Below are 25,550 nucleotides of genomic sequence, written 5' to 3' on the forward strand. Positions count from 1 at the left end.
TTCTCTTCTTTCCCACGTTATTATGGTATTAATTTGCTTTTCGCTAACAATTAGTGATGTTGAGCAACTTCTTATTTACCTGTTGGCCATTCGAATGCCTTCTTTGGAAAATGCCTACCTGATCCTCTGCCAATTTCTATATTGGATGTTCAGGGCGTTTTCTATCGAGTTATATGAGTTATTTATATGTATTGAATGTTAACAATTACCAGATATATGATTTTCAAATATCTTTCTACCAAATTGTACATTGCCTTTTCATTTTGTTGATTGTTTTATTGCTGTGCATAAGTTCTTAATTTGAGGTACTTCTGCTTGTCTATTTATGTTCTGGAGTCAAACCCAAAAAATTATTTGCCAAGACCAATGTCAAATAGCTTAACCCTTATGTTTTCTCCTAAAAGTCTTGTGGTTTCAAGGTAGCATCCTTTTTTTAAATGAGCACAAGTGAGCTAAAGAGATTGAGTGATTTATGCAAAGTCACGGAATTAATAAGGTGGTACAACCCAGATGTCAGTCTAAAATTAAAGAGCTTTTACTCTTCAACAGCACAGCATCATGAAAGGAACTTATGTTATTAAAAATGATTATGATAGTCTCCCTGGCTAATGTGGCTCAGTTGGTTGGAGTGTTGTCCTGTAAACCAAAAGGTTGTAGGTTCAATTCCTGGTCAGCGCACGTGACTAGGTTACACATAGGAGAAGCAACTGATTGATGTTTTTATTCCTCTCTCTCTCCTTCCTCTCCCCTTTCTCTAAAATCAATAAGCATATCCTCGGGTGAAGATTTTTTTAATGGTTATGATAGTAAATTTTATGTTATGTGCACATTTTACCTCAACAAAAAAGGAGTGAAGGAGGGGAAGGAAATTAAACGATATTTACACCAGGAAATACTACTGATATACTCAAATGGTCTTAGGTAAATACTTACTGCTAATAAAACACTCCTAATATATTTGAAGCAATGAGAAAAAATTCCTAAAATTTCCCAGGACTCTTTGTGATGGACTCATGGGTAATTTTTTTTGTCTTCAATTTCTATATTTTCTTTGTTTTTCTAAGTATCATGTTGTTACTTAACTTAGGAGAAAAGTTGATTTATCAGATAAAAAGGTGTTGTTGTGACTAGCACCCAGCCCATCCGTGACCCTAGAGATATTCCTAAAGACCCTTTGTGAATCCTCATGTGCATGTCTCATGGAGGCCTGTAGACTGGATGTACACGGAGACTCCTCTCCTCTCAGACACTAATGTGCCTGAGTTCCAGCTCCTTACTGGAAGCACACTTGTTGGGTCCAGGAATTTCCCATCCTCATGAGTTCTCCTCCACAAACCACCTTCAGAGCTCTCCTCCACTCTATTCCACCCCATCTTATCAAACCTGAAGACAGATCTCCAGCAATTGTCACCAACTGAGAACAAAGGAGGGAAGTTCTATTGCCCCTGTGGGGAATGCACAGGAATCCCTCAAGTGTTCATCCCTCCCACTTCCTCTTGTGTCCTGGGGCCAAAACCCACAGCCTGGGCCTGGAAACTTAGAAAGGAAATCTGCAGGTGTGGAGAAGAAACTCTGACCTGGGGGAGACCGGTTGCCTGCCCATCATAACACCATAAGCGTTTTCAAGCTCTGAAGTCCTTGGCTCCTTGGTTGGAATGTACAGGGTCAAACATTCTGTCCCTGGCATTTTTTATTCATGTTGTGTCCCTTATTCTTACTGACTTATTATTATTGTTACTCAGTAATGTCCAGCCCCTGCTCTGGGGGTCCCAGAGCTACTCAAAGGGGACTGACTCATGGGCATCTTTCCTCTCACTTTCAAAGAACAGTGGAAGGTAAGATGCCAGAAAATACACCCAGTGACTCACCTGTGACACTTTCGTGCTGTTTTGCTGTTTCCTCATTTCACATCCAGGTTGGGCTCTGATAAGGAGGGACTACCCTCAGGGGTTGAGATAGTAAGACTCCCTCTGAGACATCCTGGGGCATCTTAAAAGGCCTAACACTGAGAGTGAGGGAGTGTCTGGTGAGGAATGTGGGGTGCACTGAGGCCACTATGATTAAAGGAGGATGAAAGACATCAATGGGCCAGTGTCTGACAACCTGGCTGTACCCTCAGGTGTGAATGATGATGTCACCTTGTATAGCCCCCAGGTATGCATGACTCCCTCCTCTACCTCAGCATTGAGGGCATTCTTCAATGCCACTGCCCCCCTGACTGGAGGAGATGCCTATGGCCCTGATAGTTCTGTACTGTAAGGGAGCCTGAGTAAGTTCCTCTGTCTACCCCTCAAGGCCTGAAGAAGGGGATACAGACATCCTTCCAGCCCCATCATGACACAGAAGGTTCCAACCAGAGAGCAGATATAACCACATAAGTCCACAGGCTTTCTAGAGCATCTGGCTCCAGCTCAGCCCAGCCTCTAAAATGCCAGGCAGGATCTGAGTTCTTTCCAGCCCCCATGGTGGTATCAGGCTGGAAGCTACGTTCTCTGCCCTGTGGGAATCCATGCCATTAGGATGCTACCTTTTGTCCTGTTGCAGACATCAATGAGTGTCAGCTACCTTCGGTGTCCTGTGGAAAATTCGCCAACTGCCAGAACACAGAGGGGAGCTATTACTGTAGGTGCAACTCAGGATATAGGCTTCATTCTGGGGAAACAGTGTTCAGGAATGAAAATGAGAACACATGTCAAGGTAAGAACCTCCCTGTGTTTTCCACCTGCTTATCTCTGAAGTTTTAGGTCATTTGGCCCACTTTCCACAACATAAGAGGACTGTCCTACTTGGTCACCTGCCCTCTCTGAAATCCAAAGCCCAAAACCCTCCACAAAGAGTCATTTCTGGAAGTTCAAAGGATCCCTCCTGCCCTTCTGGCATATTATTTCTATAAATCAAAAGAGAGATGATATCCAAGACTCTTCAGGAGCTCATAGTATGTTGTGTTTCAGCACCATATCCATCCTCTCCACTGTCACCAGTGACTGCCAGACAGGAACCTTCCCCCACTGCAGCACACATGAGCTCGGCCACACCATACAGACTCTCAAGCCTCCTGGCTTCTGACAGACCCAGTAAGTTTGTCCAGAAACATGGGAGTGGAGGTTCTAGGGTGGGCCCATCTTCCCTGGCCAGCCCTGTCCCCGACCAACAACCCCCACACCCTAGCCCCACTCCTCAGCTGCTCAGACTCCATCTATTTCTAAGTGATGCCCTTGAACCACCCCCCAATAATTTCAGCTCACCACATGAGGACAACCCAGATGACAAGGACCCAGAAGAATGTTGGGTCCAGTCTGGGAAGGACGACATGGACCCCACCACACACACACAAACTTAAAGAGTCAGGTAAATGGAAGAGGCTCCCATCTGAACCAGGCTACAACAGAGGGCACCATTGGAGACAACTACCTCACACACGGGGGTACAGAGGTCTGTGTTCTGGGTGGGAGACCAAGTGGCCAGAGCACAGAAAACTTCTGCCACCCCTCACTCATCACACCTGCTCCCCTCTTCAGCCAGAAAACCCTCACCTCTTCTGGTCTTCCTCAGACATGGATTCTCACCACTCCCTGCCAGTCTAGGGGATGCCTTCTTAGGAATGAGAGAAAGGCACCAGGAATGCTTGGCTGGACATCAGGCCCCAATGACCAATCAAGACTTGGTGCTACTGTCTGGGTGGCCCTGTCCTGTCCAGCAACTTTTTCATTCTCCCTTCCCCTGTCCTATAGCCTCATCTGTGGAGGACCTGCCTTAGGGATGGTTCTTGGGCCATCTCTCTAGAGATGTCTTAGGGTTGGCATGGAGGGGGCACCGCTGCCCTGACAGTGTCAATGGGATTCCAAGGAGAACTCAGCCAGTCAGTAGCCACCCTTTGGGAATTAGGACAAAGGCCATTATGAAAACCCAAGATGGTTCCTGCTGGTGAAATGCAGCATTTTCTTTCCACTCAGTCCCCAAGAAGACTCACTCTGTCTCTGTTCCTCACCCCAGCTGGGAGCTTTCCAGGAAAGCTGAGGGTACAGGGGGAGGCAGACAGGTAGGACTCAGGCTGATTCCATCCACTTCCTGAAAACAAAGCATCTAGGCCACCACATTCACCCACAGGACACTAGGAGAAGTCCGTGTGAATAAGAAAAGGTGCTAACTGGGTGGGGGGAATTTCCATATTCTGTTCATAAACCAGGGTCCCTGAGCTACCAACTGACAATCTGGGAAGTTACCTGGCCTGACCTGACTCCAGACCCCACCCCAACTCTCTGTCTATCTGTTTCTCTCTCTCTCTCTCTCTCTCTCTCTCTCTCCCTCTCCCTCTCCCTCTCCCTCTCTCTCTCTCTCTCTCTCACACACACACACACACACACACACACACACACACGCCTAACAAACTGCTGTTTTGTCTGCAGCAGGATTCTCCTTCCCCACCTGGACCCCACCCTCTGGAAAGAAGAGCAAGGTGAGTGGTCCCCTGAAGATACCAAGAAGCAGAAAGTGCCAAAGCACACACCTATTTCCCCAAATTCTCCCACCACTTGTGAGGCTCTGTCACCCCCTCATTTCATCTCTCCCCAGTGGCTTTCCTGCTTCTTTCTTTTAAAAAAATTGGTGATCTGGGGAGAGACTTCATATCAGCCTCAGTTCAGGATATCACCCCTGTAAGCACAGGACCCAGAGGAGGCAGGCAGAGGCACCCTACAGAGCATTGCTCCCCAACCTTTTTGGAACCAGGGGTCTGTTTTTCTATGGGCAGGGTGGGGGTAGAGGGTCGGGGACAGAAGGCAGAGCTCAGGTGAGCTTCCCTAATAGCTGGGTTCCTAACAAGCCACAGACCAGTACCGGCCTGCAGCCCAGGGATTAGGAAACCCTATCTCAATCCTAACCCCAGACACCTAATTCTTCTTGCTTCAGACACCCAAAGTTGTTAGTTTCTCCTACTTTTCTATGGATATTTTGTTTGTTTGTTTGTTTGTTTGTTTGTTTATTGCAATTACACAGATCTTTACTTGTTTCTTCTCTCTATCCTCCTTCTCTTCCACTTCTTCCTTCTCCCCTTCTCCTCTTCCTCTTTTTCCTCCTCTTTCCCCTCCTTCTCTTTCTCTTCCTCTTCCCTCTCCTTTTCCTTTTCCATCTTTTCCTTTTCTTCTTTCTCCCCTACTCCTCTTTTTTTTATTTTAATTCTATGGATATTGTATACATATAAAAGTAATGCATGTATTATATTTGTTCTTTGTCCCTCTTCACGGACATAATGTTTTCTTCAATGTTATGCATTTTGTGTTTTTATTTATTACATATAAAAAGTTATTCCATCCCAGTATACAAAGAGACACTCTCTTATTTTTCTTGCCACATAGCATTTCATTGTGTGGATATACCATAAATTACACTCAGGACCTCTTATAGCGAGTGTTTTTTTGTGATCATTAGTATGCATATAATACAAATAACATTTCAATTGTTTACACACACTTCTCTGTTCTCACATTTGAATATGAAAAAAAGAATATGCAGACAGGACAAATTCTGGGTCAAATTTATAATTGTATGTTGGCAGATTTTTCCATATTTCAAAATATAGATATTGTACCTGCAAACACTTCCACCAGCTCATAATATGAACACTTCATATTATAAAGATGTGTGATTCCTCATACCTCACTACAAGGTTATTATTAAATTTTGGGATATTTAGGTGTTTGACAGATAAATAGGGAATCTAGAAAAAATTTTGTATTTTTTTTATGAGTGAAATGAAATACATTCAAGAGTGCTTCTTATTTCATTCTCTGGAAACAATTTGTTCACATTCTTAGTCTGTTTTTCTATTGGCCTGTTGGTATACTACACATGAATTTGTGAGAGTGTTTTTTATATAGTTGGGAAATTAGAGTTTTTTTCTTACACCAAAGATTTTCAAGATTTAGTATGCATCAGAATCATTTGGAAGATTTGTTATTTATTCATTAACATTTTATTAGGAATCAATTACAAACCTACAGATAAGTTGCAAAAATTAAAAAGTCAAATAATATATCTTTCTCTCTATTCAGATGCACCAACTTTAAACATTCATAACTGCACTTCCTTTATCATTTGCACATTCTCTCTTTCTTCCTCTTTTCTCTCTCCATTCTCACCCCTCCTCCCTACTCCTCCTCCCTCCCCTAGGTACACTGAAATGGAATTAATGGAGAGGGTGAGGTCCCTTCTCCTCTCAAATTTATGATTTGTAAAATGAGGCAGAAAATATGAATTTTAAACTATCACTATTAAAAACATAATAGTTTTCCTCCATTAACTCAGGAGCAAGCTATAAAAGTGTAAACATTAGTGACCAGCAAGAACAGGTGTTGGAGGGATGTGAGTGAAGTCCAAGATGGGGAGTTGATACCTGGACATTGAGTCTCCAGGTACAGACTTGGTCACACAGCATCACATAATGAAGATGGCAAATGGCACTCCACATGGAGCTCCTGTGCCTCAGAGACCCTCACAGGATAACCTATATGCTTAGTCATGCCCAAAAGTCTTTAAAAATTTTAACCCTATGAGTTCCAGGAGTCGGTCTTGAGTAAGGACTATTCTATTCCTCAATTTTTTAGTCTGAATCAGCTAAAAGCCTCATAAAATTCTAACATTACTCATAAATATCACAAATCTACATGCCTCCTCCATTCCTGATTTTGTTACACCAAAAAATAAAAGTAAAAATGGTGAAAGGGTCATTACTCCAGAGCAGGGAAGTATGACAGATATCTCCTTTTTTCTGAGTCGCAGAAGGAGGATCCTGTCCTGGCTGTGATCACTTATGTGGGGCTGAGCCTCTCTCTGCTGTGCCTCCTCCTGGCGGCCCTCACCTTCCTGCTATGCAAAGCCATCCAGAACACCAGCACCTCCCTCCACCTGCAGCTCTGCATCTGCCTCTTCCTGGCCCACCTGCTCTTCCTCACAGTCATCAACAGAACAGAGATTAAGGTACTGATGTTCTCAGGGACCCTTGTCCTTCCTGGGAGATGTGGAATTCGTGGGGCTATGCTGCACTGGGCCCCATAATAAAATGTCCTTGGGTTCTGGGGAGGTTAGAGGGGTGAATAGCCAATTTTACACTGACTGACCCAACTAGAGGACATACTCTCTTTTGACAATTCCTTCATATACAACAGAGGTCTTCCCAAAGGCAAGGCATAGGACAGGTCCTGGGGCCATGCTCCCCTCTGATATGCTCCCTGGTGACTCTGACTGCTCCCCCAGGTGCTGTGCGCCATCATCGCAGGTGCCTTACACTACCTCTACTTGGCCTCCTTCACCTGGATGCTGCTGGAGGGCCTGCACCTCTTCCTCACTGCACGTAACCTGATGGCAGTCAACTACTCCAGAATGAGCAGGTTCATGACGAAGTTCATGTTCCCTGTGGGCTATGGAGTCCCAGCTGTCATTGTGTCCATTTCTGCATCGTCCAGGCCTCACCTTTATGGAACACCTGCCCGGTAAATTAAAGTTCACACTGGTCTTATTTTCTCCACATGACAAAGGCCATCAGAGAACTCATGCAGCACTTTACTTTCACTAGAATATGATAAACAGAGAAAAACACAGTAGTCACCCAAAGACATCTTCCTGGTTTCATTATTGCATTCCTTGAAAGAAATGTTTTTAAGAACTTAAAATTTCACTGTTTTAAATATTAATTATATAGTATGCTAATTATATATTCAAATAATATTGATTGTATTATATTTAAAGCTAACATTATCATAATAATGAACATTAACAATTATAAATTAAAACTTGAGCACCAACTTACAGCATACACCAAAATAAACTCAAGGCGGATAAAAGACTTAAATCTAAGCCATGACACCATTAAAATCCTAGAAGAGAACATTGGCAGAGAAATCTCAGATATTTCACACAGTAACATTTTTACTGACATGTCCCCTAGAGCAAGGGACATAAAGGAAAGAGTAAACAAGTGGATTCTCATAAAAATAAAAAGCTTCTGTACAGCTAAAGAAAATAGTATTAAAATAAAGAGAAAACCAACTGTATAAGAAAACATATCTGCCAATGATACCTCAGACAAGGGTTTAATCTCCAAAATATATAAAGAACTCATGCAACTCCACTCTAAGAAGACAAGCAACCCAATTTAAAAAAGGGGGAAGGACTTGAACAGACATTTCTCTAGGGAGGACATGCAGAGGATCCAGAGATGCATGAAAAGATGCTCAATATCGCTAACTATTAGAGAGATGCAAATTAAAACCACAATGAGATACCACTTTATATGGGTCAGAATGGCCATCATAAACAAAGCAACAAATAAGTGTGGGAGAAAAGGGGACCCTTCTTCACTGTTGGTGGGATTGCAGACTGGTACAACCACTATGGAAAACAGTATGGAATTTTCTAAGAAAACTAAAAATGGATCTGCCTTTTGACCCAGCAATTCCACTGCTAGCATTATACCCTAAGAACCCTGAAACACCAATCCAAAAGAACCTATGCACCCCAATGTTCATAGCAGCACAATTTACAATAGCCAAGAGTTGGAAGCAACCTAGGTGCCCATCAGTAAACGAATGGATCCAAAAACTATGGTACATTTACACAATGGAATTCTATGCAGCAGAAAGAAAGAAGGAGCTCCTACCCTTTGCAACATCATGGATGGAACTGGAAAGCATTATGCTGAGTGAAATAAGCCAGGCGGTGAAAGACAAATACCATATGATCTCACCTCTAACAGGAAGCTAAACAACAAAACAAACAAGCAAGCAAAATATAACCAAAGACACTGAAATAGATAACAAGCTGACAGTGACCATAGGGGAGAGGGGAGAGAATTTCAGAGGAAACAGAGAAGGGTTTACAGGAAGTAAAATGTTCTTTATACTTTACAAGTATAAAGAACACATAGACAAAAACTAAGGGGGGTGGAAATGGGAGGGAGGTGGGGAGCACTGTGGGGGGCTTGGATAGGAGTAAAGAAAGAAAACTGTACTTGAACAACAATTAAAATAAATAAATCTAAAAAAACAATTATAAATTAATATATTGTTAAAATAAATTATCTGGCATATATCTTTTAGATTTAATTATTTTAAATATCAATTTTATGTTAATGACTTTATTACATTAACAAACATGATACATAATATTAATCCCATCTTGTACATTAATGTAATGTTCATTACATTTAATGTTTCAAATCTAGAAAGCAAAACTGGAAATGAAGGAATGGCATTGGTTGGTATAACTTACTTCTCTCAGTTTAAAAAAGAAAAGGAGGAGGATTTAGAAAATGAAACTGTGATCATCAGAGCTAAGATTTACAGATCACTTCTGACATGCAATCATTGTTCTGAATGATTTTCACGTATCAACCCAAGTCGTCCTCCCAACAACCCACTGGGGTAGAAACCAGTGTTGTATGAGTTTTATGGATGAGGAAACTGGGGCACAGAGATGACTGACATGGCCCAGATCACACAGTTGGTTGGTGGCAGAGCCAGGACCAAATCCAGACAGTGTGTCATTTACATATTCTTGTGCTGATAAAATTAATGTTTGCTGACATCAGAGGAGCCCTGGCAAGCTGATCCCCCTATATAACTTGCATCAAAGTCAGCAGATTTTATCTCCAAAAGACCACAAAGTAAATATTGCAGTTTTGTGGACCATGTGGCCTCTGTTGCAACTATTCACCCCATCCTTGTAGTACAAGAGCCACTGTAGACAATATGAAAAACAAATGAGTGCAACTGTGTTCCAGGCAAAAACATTCACAAAGTCAGGTGGTGGCCCCACTGACCCACAAGGTGCAGTTTACCAACACAGCCTCAGTAGTGTTCACGTTGAGCATCTGGTGGATCCATCTAACTCCATGGTCCTCACACCTCCCAACTCATTCACAAGCATCTCACTTGGGATCATTTCCAATTCTATCATTTCTGTCAGTGTGTCCTTGAGTTACTACATTTTCTTAAGCAACATATGCCATCCTGTGATCACTTGAGTCTCACTGTTGTCATGAGGAATAAATTATATAATGCATATGAGCTTGAATTACTACTATCAATCTATTGTTATATATTGCATTGTCGTTTGTCATGCCCCCAGATTTTCTCACCTTCTTTACACGTGCTCATCCTTCACATCTCAGAATGAACACAGTCAGTTTTCCCAGGGACCCTCCCAACTACCTGAACCTCCTATACCCCAGACCAGGCTATTGCTGTAGCTACCTGTTCTCATAGCTCCTCACACTTGATCACAAAACTCATCACCTTGATTGTTCCTATTGTTTAATTGGTTACCTTCCCACCCAGCTAGGGCCTCCCTGAGAACTGAGACCAGTTGATCTTAATTGCAACTGGATCTTCAGGCCATCACAGATCCTAGTACAGAGGAGACACAATATTTGCCCAAAAAATTATAAATTAATTTACTAATTGATTCTTGTCTTTTCATTAAATCACATAATTTTTCTGCTATCATATCTGGGGCCCAAGACTTAAAATACTTATTTAAAACAAATTTATCCTTTCTTAAAACCACAGTATTATGGCATGATTGATTTGTAAAATTCTACATAGCCAATGCATGTAAACTGACAAGTTTGAAGATAAGTAAACAGCCAGGACCATTACCATCATCAAGGCCACACCAAAGTTTCAGTTATGAAAAAAAAAATAAGGTAAGGAGATCTAGACAACATAATGCCTATAATTAACAATATTGTACTATAACTTAAAATTTACTAAGAGGATAATTCTTAGCATAAATATTCTTACCCCCCAAAAAAGTCAACAGCCCTGGCTGGTGTAGCTCAGTGGATTGAGTGCAGGCCTGCGAACCACACAATCGTAGTTCGATTCCCAGTCAGGGCACACGCCTGGGTTGCAGGCCAGTTACCAGCAGGACTCACAATAGGCAACCATACACTGATATTTCTCTCCTTCTCTCCTTCCTTTCCCCTCTAAAGATAAATAAATAAAATCTTTTTTTAAAAAAGTCAACAATAATATTAACAAAAAAGAAACAGAAGAAACTGTGGGAAGTGAAGGATATGTTAATTTATTGATTGTTTACCCACAAAAGCAAATAGATTCTTCAATCCCTTTCCATCTCTCTCCTAGATGCTGGCTCCACACACAACAGGGATTTGTATGGACCTTCCTTGGCCCCATCTGCATCATCATCTCTGTGAGTAAAGGATGGCATCAGAGCATCACTCCTGCTCAGCTGAGAGTCAATCAAAGAGCAGGTGTATAAAAGGGGTAACAGGCAGGATGAGCAAACATTCTTGTTTTCCCAGGACTGAAGGGGCTTACAGAATGCAAAAATTGCTAGTTTAAAACAAGGATGGGGGTGTTTCCTGAGACATTGGACCTTCAGTACTAAATTGTGGAAATTCCTGTGTAAAATGGGACAAGTTAATCCACCCGTTACAGGACAAGAGGGATCGTGAGTTACTGGATGGTTGGTCAATTTTTCTGACTGCTATGAAATACAAAACCTTCTTACCTGCTGAGTTAGGTTTTTGATGACCTAGGAGGAAGCTATACAGATGTGGAATGTATTCAATATGCCCTATGGGGTTTCCGCAGATTAACTTGGCTTTCTTTCTGATGACCATCTGGATTCTGAAAAGCAAGCTCTCCTCGCTCAACAGTGATGTCTCCCTTCTCCAGAACACGAGGTGAGATGGGTCAGAGGGGCACACTGCCCCACGCAAAGCAGGGTTTAGGAGCATGGCCCTGTGTTTCCAAGCCCCTGGTATCCTTCCACAGGGATTCTGAGGAGACAGGAGGAGAAAATCAGCCACCCTCCCTGGACACCTGCTCAGATACTGTGCTTTGCTGCCAAATGCAAGCCAGAAATATTTTGTTTCTCTATAAATCCAGCATGAAATTACCTCAGCTACAGAGATATTGACTTTGTTCTGTTACATGTGAATTATTTCCATGGCCCTATGAAAATATTCAAAGAATGTTGTCATCTTTCTAAAGCTCTTAAGAAGTCACCTACGTGTTCCCGGAACATAGCATTCACCCTCATGCCCACACCTTCATGGAGGTTCTTCCCTCTGTCCTCTACACTCCTACACCTGCTATAATCAGGTTCTTCATGCATATGCCACATCTTCTGAAAGGCTAAGGGTGTCCTCTGCTTTCCCCAACTTTGCACAGAATGGCCTCTATTCTGAGCAAAGCATACCTGGGGACAGTGCACAGAGAGGAGAAGACAGTACCAGTCCTGGGTGGCACCTGGGCAGAGAGAGCTCACATGTCACAAATATCATAAGTAACTATTTGCTTTAGTCTTTCCATGAGACTATAAGGTCCGTGAAGACAGAAATTGTCTTTGTTATTTCCAGTGCCCAAGACCCAGCACAGAGTTGAGTGCACTGAAGTCCCTAGTAATGTCAGTTGAATGAAATCTGGAACATTCATGATACATCATGATCATTTAAAAACCCACATTAAGAATTATCACTATCTTAACCCTGGCTAGTGTGGCTCAGTGGATTGAGTGCTGGCCTGCAACACAAAAGGCCACCAGTTTGATTCCCAGTCACAGCACATGCTAGGGTTGCAGGCCAGGTCCCCACATGGGGTATGCAAGAGGTGCTGATCTCTCACACATCTCCCTCTTCTTTTTTCCCTCCTTTCTCCTCCCTCTAAATAAATAAATAGATAGATAAATGAATAAATAATAAAGCTATTTTTAAATATTATTTATTGATTATGCCACCACAGTTGTCCCATTTCCCCCTTCATTCCCCTCTGCCCTGCATATCCTTCATCCACCATTCCCCCCCTTTGTTTATGTCCATCTGTCCCAAGTTCTTTAAATTGTATATTTCCCATACTATTCTTGCCCTCCCCCTATTTTCTACCTACCATCTATGCTACTTATTCTCTGTACCTTCTTCCCCCTTCTCCTCCTCCCAATCCCCTGTTGTTAACCCTCCATGTGATCTCCATTTCTATGGTTCCGCTCCTGCTCTAACTGTCCTCTTAGTTTGCTTTTGTTTAAGGTGTGGCTGTTAATAACTGTGAGTTTCCTGTCCTTTCACTGTTCATACTTTTTATCTTCTTTTCCTTAGATAAATCCCTTTAATATTTCATACAATAAGGGCTTGGTGATGATGAACTCCTTGAATTTGACCTTATCTGAGAAGCATTTTTTCTGTCCTTCCATTCTAAATGAAAGCTTTGCTGGATAGAGCAATCTTGGATGTAGGTCTTGGATTTCATGACTTGGAATACTTCTTTCCAGCCCCTTCCTGCCTGTAAAGTCTCTTTTGAGAAATCCGCTGACAGTCTGATGGGAACTCCTTTGTAGATGACTGTCCCCTTATCTCTTGCTGCTTCTAGGGTTCTCTCCTTCATTTTAATCTTGGCTAATGTGATTATTTTTTATATTTTTAATTTAATTCTTGTTCAAGTACAGTTTTCTGTCTTATATTCCCAGCCCTGCCCCCCCAGCACTCCCCACCTCCCTCCCATTTCCACCCCCCACCTTAGTTATTGTCCGTGTGTCCTTTATACTTGTTCATGTGAGTCCTTCCTCTTTTCCCCTGTGATTCTCTCCTCTCCCTGTAATTATGATGTGCCTTGGTGTGTTCCTTCTTGGGTCCAAGTTCTTTGGGACTCTCTGAGCTTCCTGATTTCCTGGAAGTCTATTTTCTTTGCCAGATTGGGAAAGTTTTCCTTTATTTGTTCAAATGAGTTTTCAATTTCTTGCTTTTCCTCTTCCCCTTCTGGTACCACTATAATTCGGATGTTGGAACATTTAAAGATGTCCTGGAGGTTCCTAAGCCTCTCCTCATTTTTTAAAATTCTTGTTTATTTTTTTCTGTTTGGTCAGTTTTTTCTTCCTTCTGGTCCACTCCATTGATTTGAGTCCCAGTTTTCTTCCCATCACTATTGGTTTCCTATGCATTTCCCTTCATTTCACTTAGTTTAGGTTTCATGTGTTCATCTAATTAGTGACTAAAACCAACCAGTTCTGTGGGCATTCTGATCACCAGTGTTTTGAACTGTGCATCTAATAGATTTGCTATCTTTTGGTCGCTTAGAAGTATTGGCTCCAGGGCTTTGAGCTGTTCTTCTTCTTGAGCCAAAATGTTTTGGTCTGGTCACACCTGTTACGTATGAGGGGCAGGGCCTTAGGTGTTCACCAGGGTGGGGCAACCCAAGTTGCTGGGTTGTAACACTGTATGTGGGGGCGGGGTCAGAGAGGGGCAATGGAGTCTGTTCTGCTCTCTCTCGGATTTCAGTCCCCTCTGCTGCTTCCCTCAAGCAAACTGGGCCCTTCTGGTGCTGATTCCCGGGTGTGTGGGCTTGTGCACCCTCCAGGACCCTGTGGGTCTCTCCAACAAACTCTCTGTGAGCCTGGGAGACTCTCCCAGTACCTCGACCCTGAACGTTTTTCCAGTCGGCGCTTTTAGGCTTTAACTCTCATCGCTGGGGCCTTAGGTTTCGCGGTCTGCCCCACTGCTCACTCCTTTGCATGGTTTCTCTGAGTGTGAATGTGTGACCATGGTCAGCCAGCCGCCTTGCACCCTCACTGGGTCTGCCCATTGCCGCCCCACACCTGGGATCTGCCAACTGCCACCTGCGCACCTGAGACAGTCAGCCCGCTTTTTTCTACACCACCCCGCTCTGCCATTCGCTGAGTCCACCCCTCTTACTGGTCTGGATGAATGGTTCATTGTTGTCAGATTTCCGTACAGTTCAATTTTCTGTGTTTTGGTTGCATTTTTGTTACTAAAACTTTGTTGTCTTTAAACTTGGTTGTGCAAGGAGGCACAGTGTTTCCACCTATGTCTCCATCTTAGCCAGAAGTCAACAAACTCTTTTTAAACAAAGAATTATCACTACCTCTGTCCAACTAAAATTGTCATACTGAACACAAAGAGCACTTCTTTTGAGGGAATCAAAATCAGGGAGTAAAGCCCTGGCTGGTGTAGCTCAGTGGATTGAGCGTGGGCCTGCGAACCACACGATCACGGTTCAATTCCCCGTTGGGTCACACGCCTGGGTTGCAGGCCGGTTCCCGGGGAGGAGGGGGGACTCAAGAGAGGCAACCATACATTGATATATCTCTTCTTCTCTTCCCTTCTAAAGATAAGTAAATAAAATTTTTTAAATTTTTTTTAAAAATCAGGGAGTAAAAATCAAAGTAGGTCACAATTCAGTCACATGCCTCCATGGGGTAGAGATGAGAGTGGCTTTGCTTCTGTTGCTCTGGGTGCACCATCAGCCTCATTTCTCCTCCTACACAGGATGCTGACATTTAAAGCAATGGCCCAGCTCTTCATCTTAGGCTGCACGTGGTGCCTGGGAATCCTGCAGCTGGGCCCAGCTGCCCATGTCATGGCCTATCTCTTCACCATCATCAACAGCCTGCAGGGCGTCTTCATCTTCCTGGTGCACTGTCTCCTCAGCCAGCAGGTACCACAGTCCCACTCCCACCCAGCACCCTTTCTATTCTCAGTCCTCTCAGTGAGCTGACTCAGAACATGTTTTGCCTCTGCAGGTCTGGGAGCAATACAGGCAATTGTTGAAAGGAATCAAGAAAACCAAAGTGGACTCTGAGAAATACACCCTCTCCAGCATGGCCATGTCTGAAGTTTTCAAAGACAATGTGGTAGGTCCCGCATTGCTCCCAGAGCCCTTCACCAACTGATCCACTCAAGTAGCTCATGCCCATCACACTAGACAACCTGCATGTATAGCAGAAAATGCCCTAGCACAGCTCTCACTGCACTCACTTGTAGACTCACTCCAGGCATTTTCTTGTCGTGGATAGAGGTCTACCTGTACTTTCACTCACTGTGTTTCTGTGCTCACCTTAACCTACCAGACAATTATCTTCTCACTCCCCATATGTGTAGAACAGCCACTTTGTGTGACATGGTATATGTGGTTTTTAATCTTACTGAGTGAGAAGACACAAAACTTCCTCATACGCTGAGAGAGAAGCTACAATCAGCTCAAGCTGGAACTAGTGATGTGAAGCTATGGGCTCAAAGTGCACAGTCACAGTGCCACCCTTTGTCCCAAGTCATTCCAGGCTCCTCACTATATGAAGAACAATGAACGCATGGTACATGTCATATAACAGTCAGGAAAATAGTTGTTAGGTTGGATTTCAGACTTTCCATCAGAGTCTGCTACCATTTCTCATGTTTTCAACACATGTGAATAATACAGAGCCAGGACAGAGAACTGCAGAGGCATGAGGAGAGATCCTGATGATGGCAATGAACATTTGTACCTCTGGTTAACAAAACCTTGTCTCATGCTTTTGTTCACATGTTCTTCGCATCTACACTTGGAAACAAGTATTATTATGTTCCCACTTGGTAGGCGAAGAAAATGGGACTCACGGGGTCTATACGAATTGTACGAGGTTTTTATTTTATTTTTATAATATATTTTATTGATATGTCATTACAGTTGTCCCACCCCCCCTTCATTCCCCTCCATCCTTCACACCCCCTCCCCTTACACTCCCTTTAGTTCATGTCCATGTGTCATAAGTTCTTTAGCCTCTACATTTCCCACACTACTCTTGCCCTCTCCCTGTCTATTTTCTCCCAACCATCTATGCTACTTATTCTCTGTGCCTTCTCCCCCCTTCTCCTCCTCCCAATCCCCTGTTACTAACACTCCATGTGATCTCAATTTCTGTGGCTTCACTCCTGATCTTACTGCCCACTTAGTTTGCTTTTGTTTTAGGTGTGGTTGTTAATAACTGGGTTTGCTGTCCTTTCACTGTTCATATTTTTATCTTCTTTTCCTTAGATAAGTAAGTCCCTTTAACATTTCATATAATAAGGGCTTGGTGATGATGAACTCCTTCAACTTGACCTTATCTGAGAAGCTCTTTATCTGCCTTTCCATTCTAAATGAAAGCTCTGCTAGATAGAGCAATCTTGGATATAGGTCCTTGCTTTTCATGGCTTGGAATACTTCTTTCCAGCCCCTTCTTGCCTGTAAGGTATCTTTGGAGAAATCAGCTGACAGCCTGATGGAAACTCTTTTGTAGGTGACTGTCCCCTTATCTCTTGCTGCTTCTAAAATTCTCTCCATTTTAATCTTGGGTAATGTAATTATGATGTGCCTTAGTATGTTCCTCCTTGAGTTCAACTTCTTTGGGACTCTCTGAGCTTCCTGGATTTCCTGGAAGTCTACTTTCTTTTCCAGATTGGGGAAGTTCTCCTTTATTATTTGTTCAAATAAGTTTTCCACTTGTTGCTCTCCCTCTTCCCTTTCTGGTACCCCTATAATTCAGATGTTGGAATATTTAAAGATGTCTTCGTGGTTCCTAATCCTCTCCTCATTTTTTTTAATTCTTCTTTCTTCATTCTTTTCTGTTTCATTGTTTCTTTCTTCCTTCCAATCCATTCCACTGATTTGAGTCCCAGTTTTTTTTCCATCACCACTGCTTCCCTGTGCATTTTTCTTCATTTTACTTAGTTTAGCCTTCATTTTTTCATCTAATTTGCAACCAAAATCAACCAGTTCTGTGAGCTTCCTGATCACCAGTGTTTCAAACTGTGCATCTGATAGGTTGGCTATCTCTTGGTGGCCAAGATACTTAAAAGTATTGGCTCTGGGGCTTTGATTTGTTCTTCTGTTTGAGCCATAATTTTTTGGTCTGGTTGCACCTGTTACGTCTGAGGGGCGGAGCCTTAGGTGTTTACCAGGGCAGGGCAACCCAGTCTCTGGGTTGTGAGGCTGTATGTGGGGGTGGGGATAGGGAGGGAACAATGGTGCTTGCTCCACTCTCCCTTGGATCTCAGTCAGCTCTGCCACTTCGCACAAGCAAATTGGGCCCTTCTAGTGCTGGTTCCCAGGTGGGTGGGCTTGTGTACATTCTAGGATCCTGTGGGTCTCTCCAACAAACTCTCCTGTGAGGCTTGGAGTCTCTCCTGGCACCTCAGCCCCCAAAAGCATTTTCAATCAGTGCTTTTAGGCTTTATTTCCCATCACTGGGGCTCGGGGTTACACAGTCTGTCTCGCTGCCCATTTGTGCCGGGTTTGTCTGTGCATGAATGTGTGACCACGGTCATCCAGCGCACTTGCGTGCCTCACTGGGTCTGCTTGTTTCCTCCCTGTGCCTGGAGTCTGATAGCCCCAAGTCACCTGTGCACCCGGGTCTGCCAGCCACCACTTTTTCCTGTCATCACCCCTCTCCACCAGCCGCCAACTTCGTCCCTCTTACTGGTCTGGATGAATGGTTTGTCGGACTTCTGTACAGTTCAATTTTTGTCTGTTCTGGTTGTGTTTTTGTTTCTAAATATGTGTTGTCCTTAAATTTGGTTGTGTGAGGAGGCTCAGTATTTCCACCTATGCCTCCATCTTGGCTGGAAGTCTGTGCAAGGTTTTTAGACAACTTATTTTTTTCTCCCAACTTTCATGGGCCCACCACAATGCCTGCCAAGCCTTATGTGTTTTTCTCATTCACTAGTTTGTCCAACACTCTACCACTGCTTCTTCCAAAATTCTTCACTCCTCAAAAAGCCTCATTCTTCTAACTCCTCTTCCCAGGAAAAGTTTCTGCCAGCCTCTTTCACAGTAAATGAAGTCAGCAGGATCAAGAAAAGTCAACTTTGTGCTCTCAAAACACCAGGTACTTGACACCTGGTTCATTCTATCCTCATGCAATCCTATTGCCACAGACAAAATGTACTCACAGATATTAAGGCTAATCTTTCTATTGCATTTTGGTTCCCAACCTTCTTGACTTCCCCATTACTTTACTGTTCATACATTCTCTCTCTGATCCTTGCACAGTCTCACCTTCTGAATAGCATCCTTTCCACCTTTATTGCCACATGGGAAATCTCTATCTTACCAAAAATCGTTAAAGTTATACATTTGATTCCTCCCTCTCCTTCCTCACACACTCAAAACTGGCATTTGCCTCCACCATTCCCCCAAAACAGCTTTCTCTTAAGCCTCTAATGATGTTCATATTACTGGATAGAATAAATATTTTTTTGTCCTCTTAGTATTATTGGGTGTTGTGGTTACTGCCTCTACCATGGAACTTCTCTTTTGTCCCTGGTTTCTATATCACAACATCCCTGGCTTCCTCCCTGATTTTCTGGATGAACTTTCTGTTCTAGTAACATTTCCATTACCACATTTCACTCTTCTCATAGACAACTTTGTCTATAAGGACTCAATGAGCCATGCAGAAGGAAATGATGGCCAAATATACTTCTGTAGCTCTGAATTACCTATGATCCCCAGATCACTACTTCTAATTGTCTGCTTAACATCTCTACTCAGATATCTCAGAAGCAGCCCTACATGGCAATAAAAGAATTTTTTTTACCGAATTACTCCTCTTCAGCTTTCTCATCTGTTTGAGTGGCATCTCCATTCATCTCATTGTACCAGTCAGGACCTGGAAAATCCTTACCCTTATTCTCTCCCCTACCCTGTTCTGCACCAAATCAGTTCATTGCTAAACCATGCTAGTGTTTCCTTCTCAGCAGTCACAGGTATGCCTTCTTGACACCAACTCCAACACCTCCTCCCTAAACCCAGCTGCCACCCTTGCTTCGCTGGTCTCCCCCATCTGCTCTTCTTCCTTCAGTAGTTGGTCAAATGAAACTCAGAGTTATGTCCTAAAAACAGAAGTGATATTCTACCATGTTGCATAAAAATCTCCAAAATGGTTCCCAATTCCTCAAAGAACAAGACAAGGTATATAAGGGTTCCAGTTTCCTCCACATTCTCATCAAAACTTGAGGGTTAGTTTTTTTTTTCTTTCTCACCCAAGAACACGCTTATTAATTTTAGAGAGAGGTGAAGGGGGAAAGAGACAGGGAGACAAACATCAATATGTGAAACATCAAATCCGTTGCTTCCCACACACACTCTGACTGGAGATGGAACCTGCAGCCCAGGAACGTGCCCTACCAGGAATCAAACCTTTGGCCTTCTGGTTTGCAGGATGACACTCCAGTTGAGCCACATTGGCCAGAGCTGGTTTAGATGTTTATCCCTTAGTATGTGTAAAGTGCTTTCTCATTAGGCTTTTGATTTGTATTTCCCTAATGTCTAATGATATTGAGCATCTATTTTTTGTTTATTTGTGTTTCAGTATCATATTTAAAGAATAATTGCTAATACCTATAAGATTTATATTAGTTTTTTCCAAAATGCTTATAGGTTTAGTTATTACATTTAGGTATATTATTTATTTAGAATTAATTTTTTAAATAGTTTGAGGTTTATAATATGGTGTGAGATGCACATTCCTGTACATATGAATGTCCAGTTTTCCCATCATCTTTTATTGAAAATATTGTTCTTATTATCAATGAATTGTACTAGCATATTTATGAAAATCAGTTCATCAAAGATATGAGGTTTTATTTTTGTACACTTAACTCTCTTCTACCATATCTTGATTACTATACTTTGTGGCAAGTTTGAAATTAGGGCATTGACTCCATAATTTTTTAAATATATTTTATTGATTATGCTTTTACAGTTGTCCCCCTTTCACTACCCTCTGCCCTGCACACCCCCTCCCACCCACATTCCCCCTCTTTAGTTTATGTCCATGGCTCATACTTATAAGTTCTTTACCTTCTACATTCCCCACACTATTCTTGCCCTCCCCCTGTCTATTTTCTACCTACCATCTATGCTACTTATTCTCTGTACCTTTTCCCCCTCTCTTCTCCTCCCACGCCCCTGTTGCTAACCCTCCATGTGATCTCCATTTCTGTGGTTCTGTTCCAGTTCCATTTGTTTGCTTAGTTTGTTTTCATTTTTGTTTTAGGTGTGGTTGTTAATAATTGTGAGTTTGCTGTCCTTTCACTGTTCATATTTTTTATCTTCCTTTTCTTCAATAAATCCCTTTAACATTTCATATAATAAAGGCTTGGTGATGATGAACTCCTTGAATTTGACCTTATCTGAGAAATTCTTTATCTGTCTTTCCATTCTAAATGAAAGCTTTGCTGGATAGAGCCATCTTGGATATAGGTCCTTGCTTTTCATGGCTTGGAATACTTCTATCCAGCCCTTTCTTGCCTGTAAGGTCTCTTTTGAGAAATCAGCTGACAGTCTGATGGGAACTCCTTTGTAGGTAACTACCTCCTTTTCTCTTGCTGATTCTAGAATTCTCTCCTCATCTTTAATCTTGGGTAATGTAATTATGATGTGCCTTGGTGTGTTCCTCCTTGTGTTCCACCTTCTTTGGGACTGTCTGAGCTTCCTGGACTTCCTGAAAGTCTATTTCCTTTTCCAGATTGGGGAAGTTCTCCTTTATTATTTGTTCAAATAAGTTTTCCACTTGTTGCTCTCCCTCTTCCCATTCTGGTATCCCTATGATTCGGATGTTGGGACATTTAAAGGTGTCCTGGAGGTTCCGAAGCCTCTCCTCATTTGTTTGAATTCTTGTTTCTTCATTCTTTTCTGGTTGGATGTTTGTTTCTTCCTTTTGGTCCACACTGTTGATTTGAGTCCCAGTTTCCTTCTCATCACTATTGGTTCGCTGTACATTTTCCTTCATTTCATTTAGTGTAGCCTTCATTTTTTCATCTAATTTGCAACCAAATTCAACCAATTCTGTGAACATTCTGATTACCAGTGTTTTGAACTGTGCATCTGATAGGCTGGCTATCTCTTCATCTCTTAGTTTTATTTTTTCTGGAGCTTTGATTTGTTCTTTCCTTTGGGTCATTTTTTTTTATCATGATGCGCCTGTTACATATAGTAAGAGGCAGAGCCTTAGGTGTTCACCAGGGCAAGGCAACCTACATCACTGTGCTGTGATGCTGTATGTGGTGAAGGGGTCTGAGAGAGAATAATGGCCCTTGCTTTGCTCTCTGTTGGATTTCAATCACTTCCCCCACTTCCCACAAGCAAATTGGGCCCTTCTGGTGCTGATTCCCATGTGGGTAAGTTTGTATACATTATAGGTACCTGTGGGTCTCTCCAACAAACTTTCCTGTTAGACTGGGAGTTTCTCATGCTGCCACCTCAACCCCCACAGGTGTTTTTCATTAGTGGTTTGAGACTTTATTTCCCCATGCTGAGGCCCTGGGTTTTGCAGTCTGTCCTGCTTCCCAGTTGTTTCTTCTGGTGTATCTGCTCAAGAATGTGGGACTGCCCAGTCCACAATCTGCTGCCTCACTGGATTCGTCCACTGCTACCTTGCCAGCCAGCTGCAGCCTTGTGTGCCCTGCTCCTCAATTGGCTTGCTGGGTCCACCAGCCACTGCCTTGCCACAAGTCCTCTCTTCCAGGCAGCCCATTTCCACCCCTCTTACCAGTGTGGATGAATGTGTCTTTAACTCCTTGGTTGTCAGACTTCCATACAGTTTGGTTTTCTGTCAGTTCTGGTTGTTTTTTTGTTTTTAAATTGTTGTTCCCCTTCTTTTGGTTGTGCAAGGAGGCACAGTACGTCTACCTATGCCTCCATCTTGGCCAGAAGTCTAATTTTTTTAATTTTTTTTTAATTTTGCAAGATTGTTTCAGGTATTTTGGATGCTTTGAAGTCCCATGTAAATTTAGGATGTGCTTGTCAATTTCTGAAAAAAAATTAACTGAGATATTGATAAGGAGTGTGTTGACTCTGTAGATCAATGTGGAGGTACTGTCAGCATAACTATATTAAGCCCTTTGATCCATGAACATGCAATATTTTTTCCATTTCTTTAGTTTCTTTGATGTCTTTTGACAACATTTTCTAGTTGTCATAGTACAAGTCTGGCACGTTTTAACACCACATTATTTTTACCTATCCCTTCTCAGGAGAATAAAATTAACAACTAAACCAGATGATCCTGTCTCCTGGAAAATGAGGAAAACACTGAGCTGTCATCCTTTGGACAAAGAGTACAGAAAATACTTTTGTGTCTGTTACAAATAACTGATCCATCGTGGGAGAGAGCATGCACAAAATGTTTGACACTCAACTGCTAGAGAATTGGGATTTTTCTCACCCCACAGCATGCTCGGCTCACTCCCAGAACAGTCAGAGAGCTAGGACCCAGTTCCTCGGTTGTCTTCGGTTAAGCCCTGAACTTCAACCTGTTTTCTACAAAAATGTTCCTCAAGTATAACAAGGAAAACCATCCTCAAACATGTTTCTTATGACAGCATAAAAAAGGAAAGTAATGTTCAGTCAAATACCTGTATTTGGTCTCCCTACCTACATGCCTTGATTTCTTTACTCTTCATGTCTAGAGGCTTACTGATTTTCCACTAAAAAAATATTTTTGTTACAATTTGCTTCACAGAGATCCCAGTTCCTGATTTCACTGAGCTTAATGTAAAAAAAAAAAGAGTAAAATCAATAGAGTCTCTACATCCTTACATTTTACAAATGGAGCTTGGAAAAGGCATATATTCCTACAGCACATCATGTAAGAGGTATTTATACATATTATTTCATCCAAAGCATGTGATCTAGGCAAGATCTAATTCCAGAGCAATTACACCTGAAAGAAATTTCCTGTAGGTTTTCACAGACCACATTTGTGTAATCTGAACACCATAGAAAATGACTGACACCACCATATAAGTGGTTATAACATTAAAAACATTCATGAGTCCATAGTGATACCTAAAAATATCAGCCAATGATTGTAAAAGACAAGGTAGAAGTAGAAAGTTATGATTTTTCAATACTGAGTAAATGGCACTAAACACAATGTGAAAGTTATTGGAGAACAGGCTACGGTGCCAAAAAAAACACCTCACAGATTACTGATTAATTACAAGGGCCAAAGTGCACATATACCATAGGGAGATCTGAACTTAATGATCAGCTTCACATTGTCAATAATGGGAAACCTGACTTTATATATTTCCTAATAAGATGTGAAGTTACAACATCCCATGTGCAGTAAATAATGAATTATGTGCAAATCAGTCTACCCTAAGTCTAACTCAGCCTTTAGACCGAGGGTTGGAAAACTATAACACACAGGCTATAGCTGGGCATCTGCCTGCTTTTGTAAATAAAGTTTTATTGGAACACATCAAAGTCATTCACTGCTGGGTTGTCTATGGCTCCTTTCATACTACAATATCAGAGCTGAGTAGTTGTGAAAGACACTGCAAGGCCACAAAACCAGAAAAATATTTACTAACTAGCCTATTATAGAAAAAGCTTGCCGAGATCTGTTCTTTCAGACCTAAGTATCAGTATACATGGAATATAGGGAACAGAATAAGAACTTAACTGACATCATGAGGAAGCAATCAGGCAAATCAAGAATATAGTGCATTCAACAAGCCAGATGATCTGGACACTTCTACAGTCAGTATCATTTAAAAAAATTATTACTATCACTTGAAAAAATGATTACAGGCTATTCTAGAAAACAAATGAAAGCAACACAGTAGTCAAATTCAATGTCAATTATATTGAGATTCTGATTTAGAGACAAAACCATAAAAATATTTTGGAGGCAATTGGGAAATCTTCTACATATATCAGATATTATAATTATTATTACCGAATGTCTAATCACTATGTTGTAAACCTGAAACTAATAAATATTGTATATCAACTATAATTTTAAAATAAAAATTTTTGGTGTAATAAGTTTCACAGGAGAATTTTACAAAACATTTAAAGGAGAGAGAACCCTTATCCTTCTCAGACTATTCCAAAAAATCCAAGAAGAGGAAAGATTCCCAAATGCTTTTTGTGAAGCCAGCACCATTCTAAACCCAAAACCATATAAAGACACAACAAAGAAAGGAAATTATAGGCCAATATCACTGATTAACATACATGCTAAAATCCTCAACAAAATTTTGGCAAATCACCTCCAGCAATTCATTAAAAAGATCATATAGGAGTTCCATCCGAGATGAAGGCATAGGTAGAGACACTTTCCTTCCTTGCACAACCAAGAGAAAGATAATAACAAATTTAGAAACAATAAATAACAGCAAACTGCATGGAACTCCGACTACCAAGGAGTTAAAGAAACATCCATCCAGACCAGTAGGAGGAGGCGGAGACAGACAGCTGGCAGGCAGAGAGGACCCCGCAACAAGTCGGCAGACCTCTAGGGTGAGGATGGCCTGGCTCACCGGGAAACTAAAGCCCCCAAACCTCTAGCAGGCCCTAGCTGGTGTGGCTCAGTGGACTGAGCACCAGTCTATGAACCAAAGGGTCACTGGTTCAATTCCCAGTCAGGGCACATGCCTGAGTTGTGGGCCAGGTCCCCAGTAGGGAGCATATGAGAGGCAATGACACATTGATATATCTCTCCCTCTCTTCCCCTCTCCCAATAAGTAAATAAATAAAATCTTTTTAAAAATCATCTAGTAGTAAAAACCACGGGCATGGTGAAGGCAGGAGAAACTCCCAGTCTCGCAGGAGAGTTCATTGGAAAGTAGGGCTAGAGCAGAGCGAGCAAGTTGCATTGTCCCCTCTTTGACTCCTTCCCCACAGACAGTACCACAACACAACAGCCAAAGTTTGTCCCACTCTGGTAAATACCTAAGGCTCTGCACCTTTACAACTTAACAGGTACAC

At 42.1% G+C, this 25,550-nt stretch overlaps 1 protein-coding gene across 1 annotated transcript; it reads left to right on the forward strand.

The window, feature by feature from the left end:
- The first annotated feature begins 2,070 nt into the window (after positions 1-2,070).
- On the forward strand, positions 2,071-24,263 carry LOC118986619 (adhesion G protein-coupled receptor E2-like). Its single transcript, XM_037045592.1, has 12 exons — positions 2,071-2,154; positions 2,520-2,697; positions 2,952-3,074; positions 3,241-3,348; positions 4,407-4,456; positions 6,778-6,975; positions 7,252-7,487; positions 11,142-11,208; positions 11,613-11,704; positions 15,299-15,467; positions 15,553-15,663; positions 22,805-24,263. Exons 1-12 carry the CDS (start codon positions 2,071-2,073, stop codon positions 22,823-22,825), a joined length of 1,437 nt encoding a protein of 478 aa, XP_036901487.1. The 3' UTR covers positions 22,826-24,263.
- Positions 24,264-25,550: the final 1,287 nt, after the last annotated feature.

Source organism: Sturnira hondurensis, unplaced genomic scaffold (assembly GCF_014824575.4).
Source record: "Sturnira hondurensis isolate 20B ecotype Veracruz unplaced genomic scaffold, ASM1482457v3 Scaffold0004358, whole genome shotgun sequence".
NCBI classification, from domain to species: Eukaryota; Metazoa; Chordata; class Mammalia; order Chiroptera; family Phyllostomidae; genus Sturnira; species Sturnira hondurensis.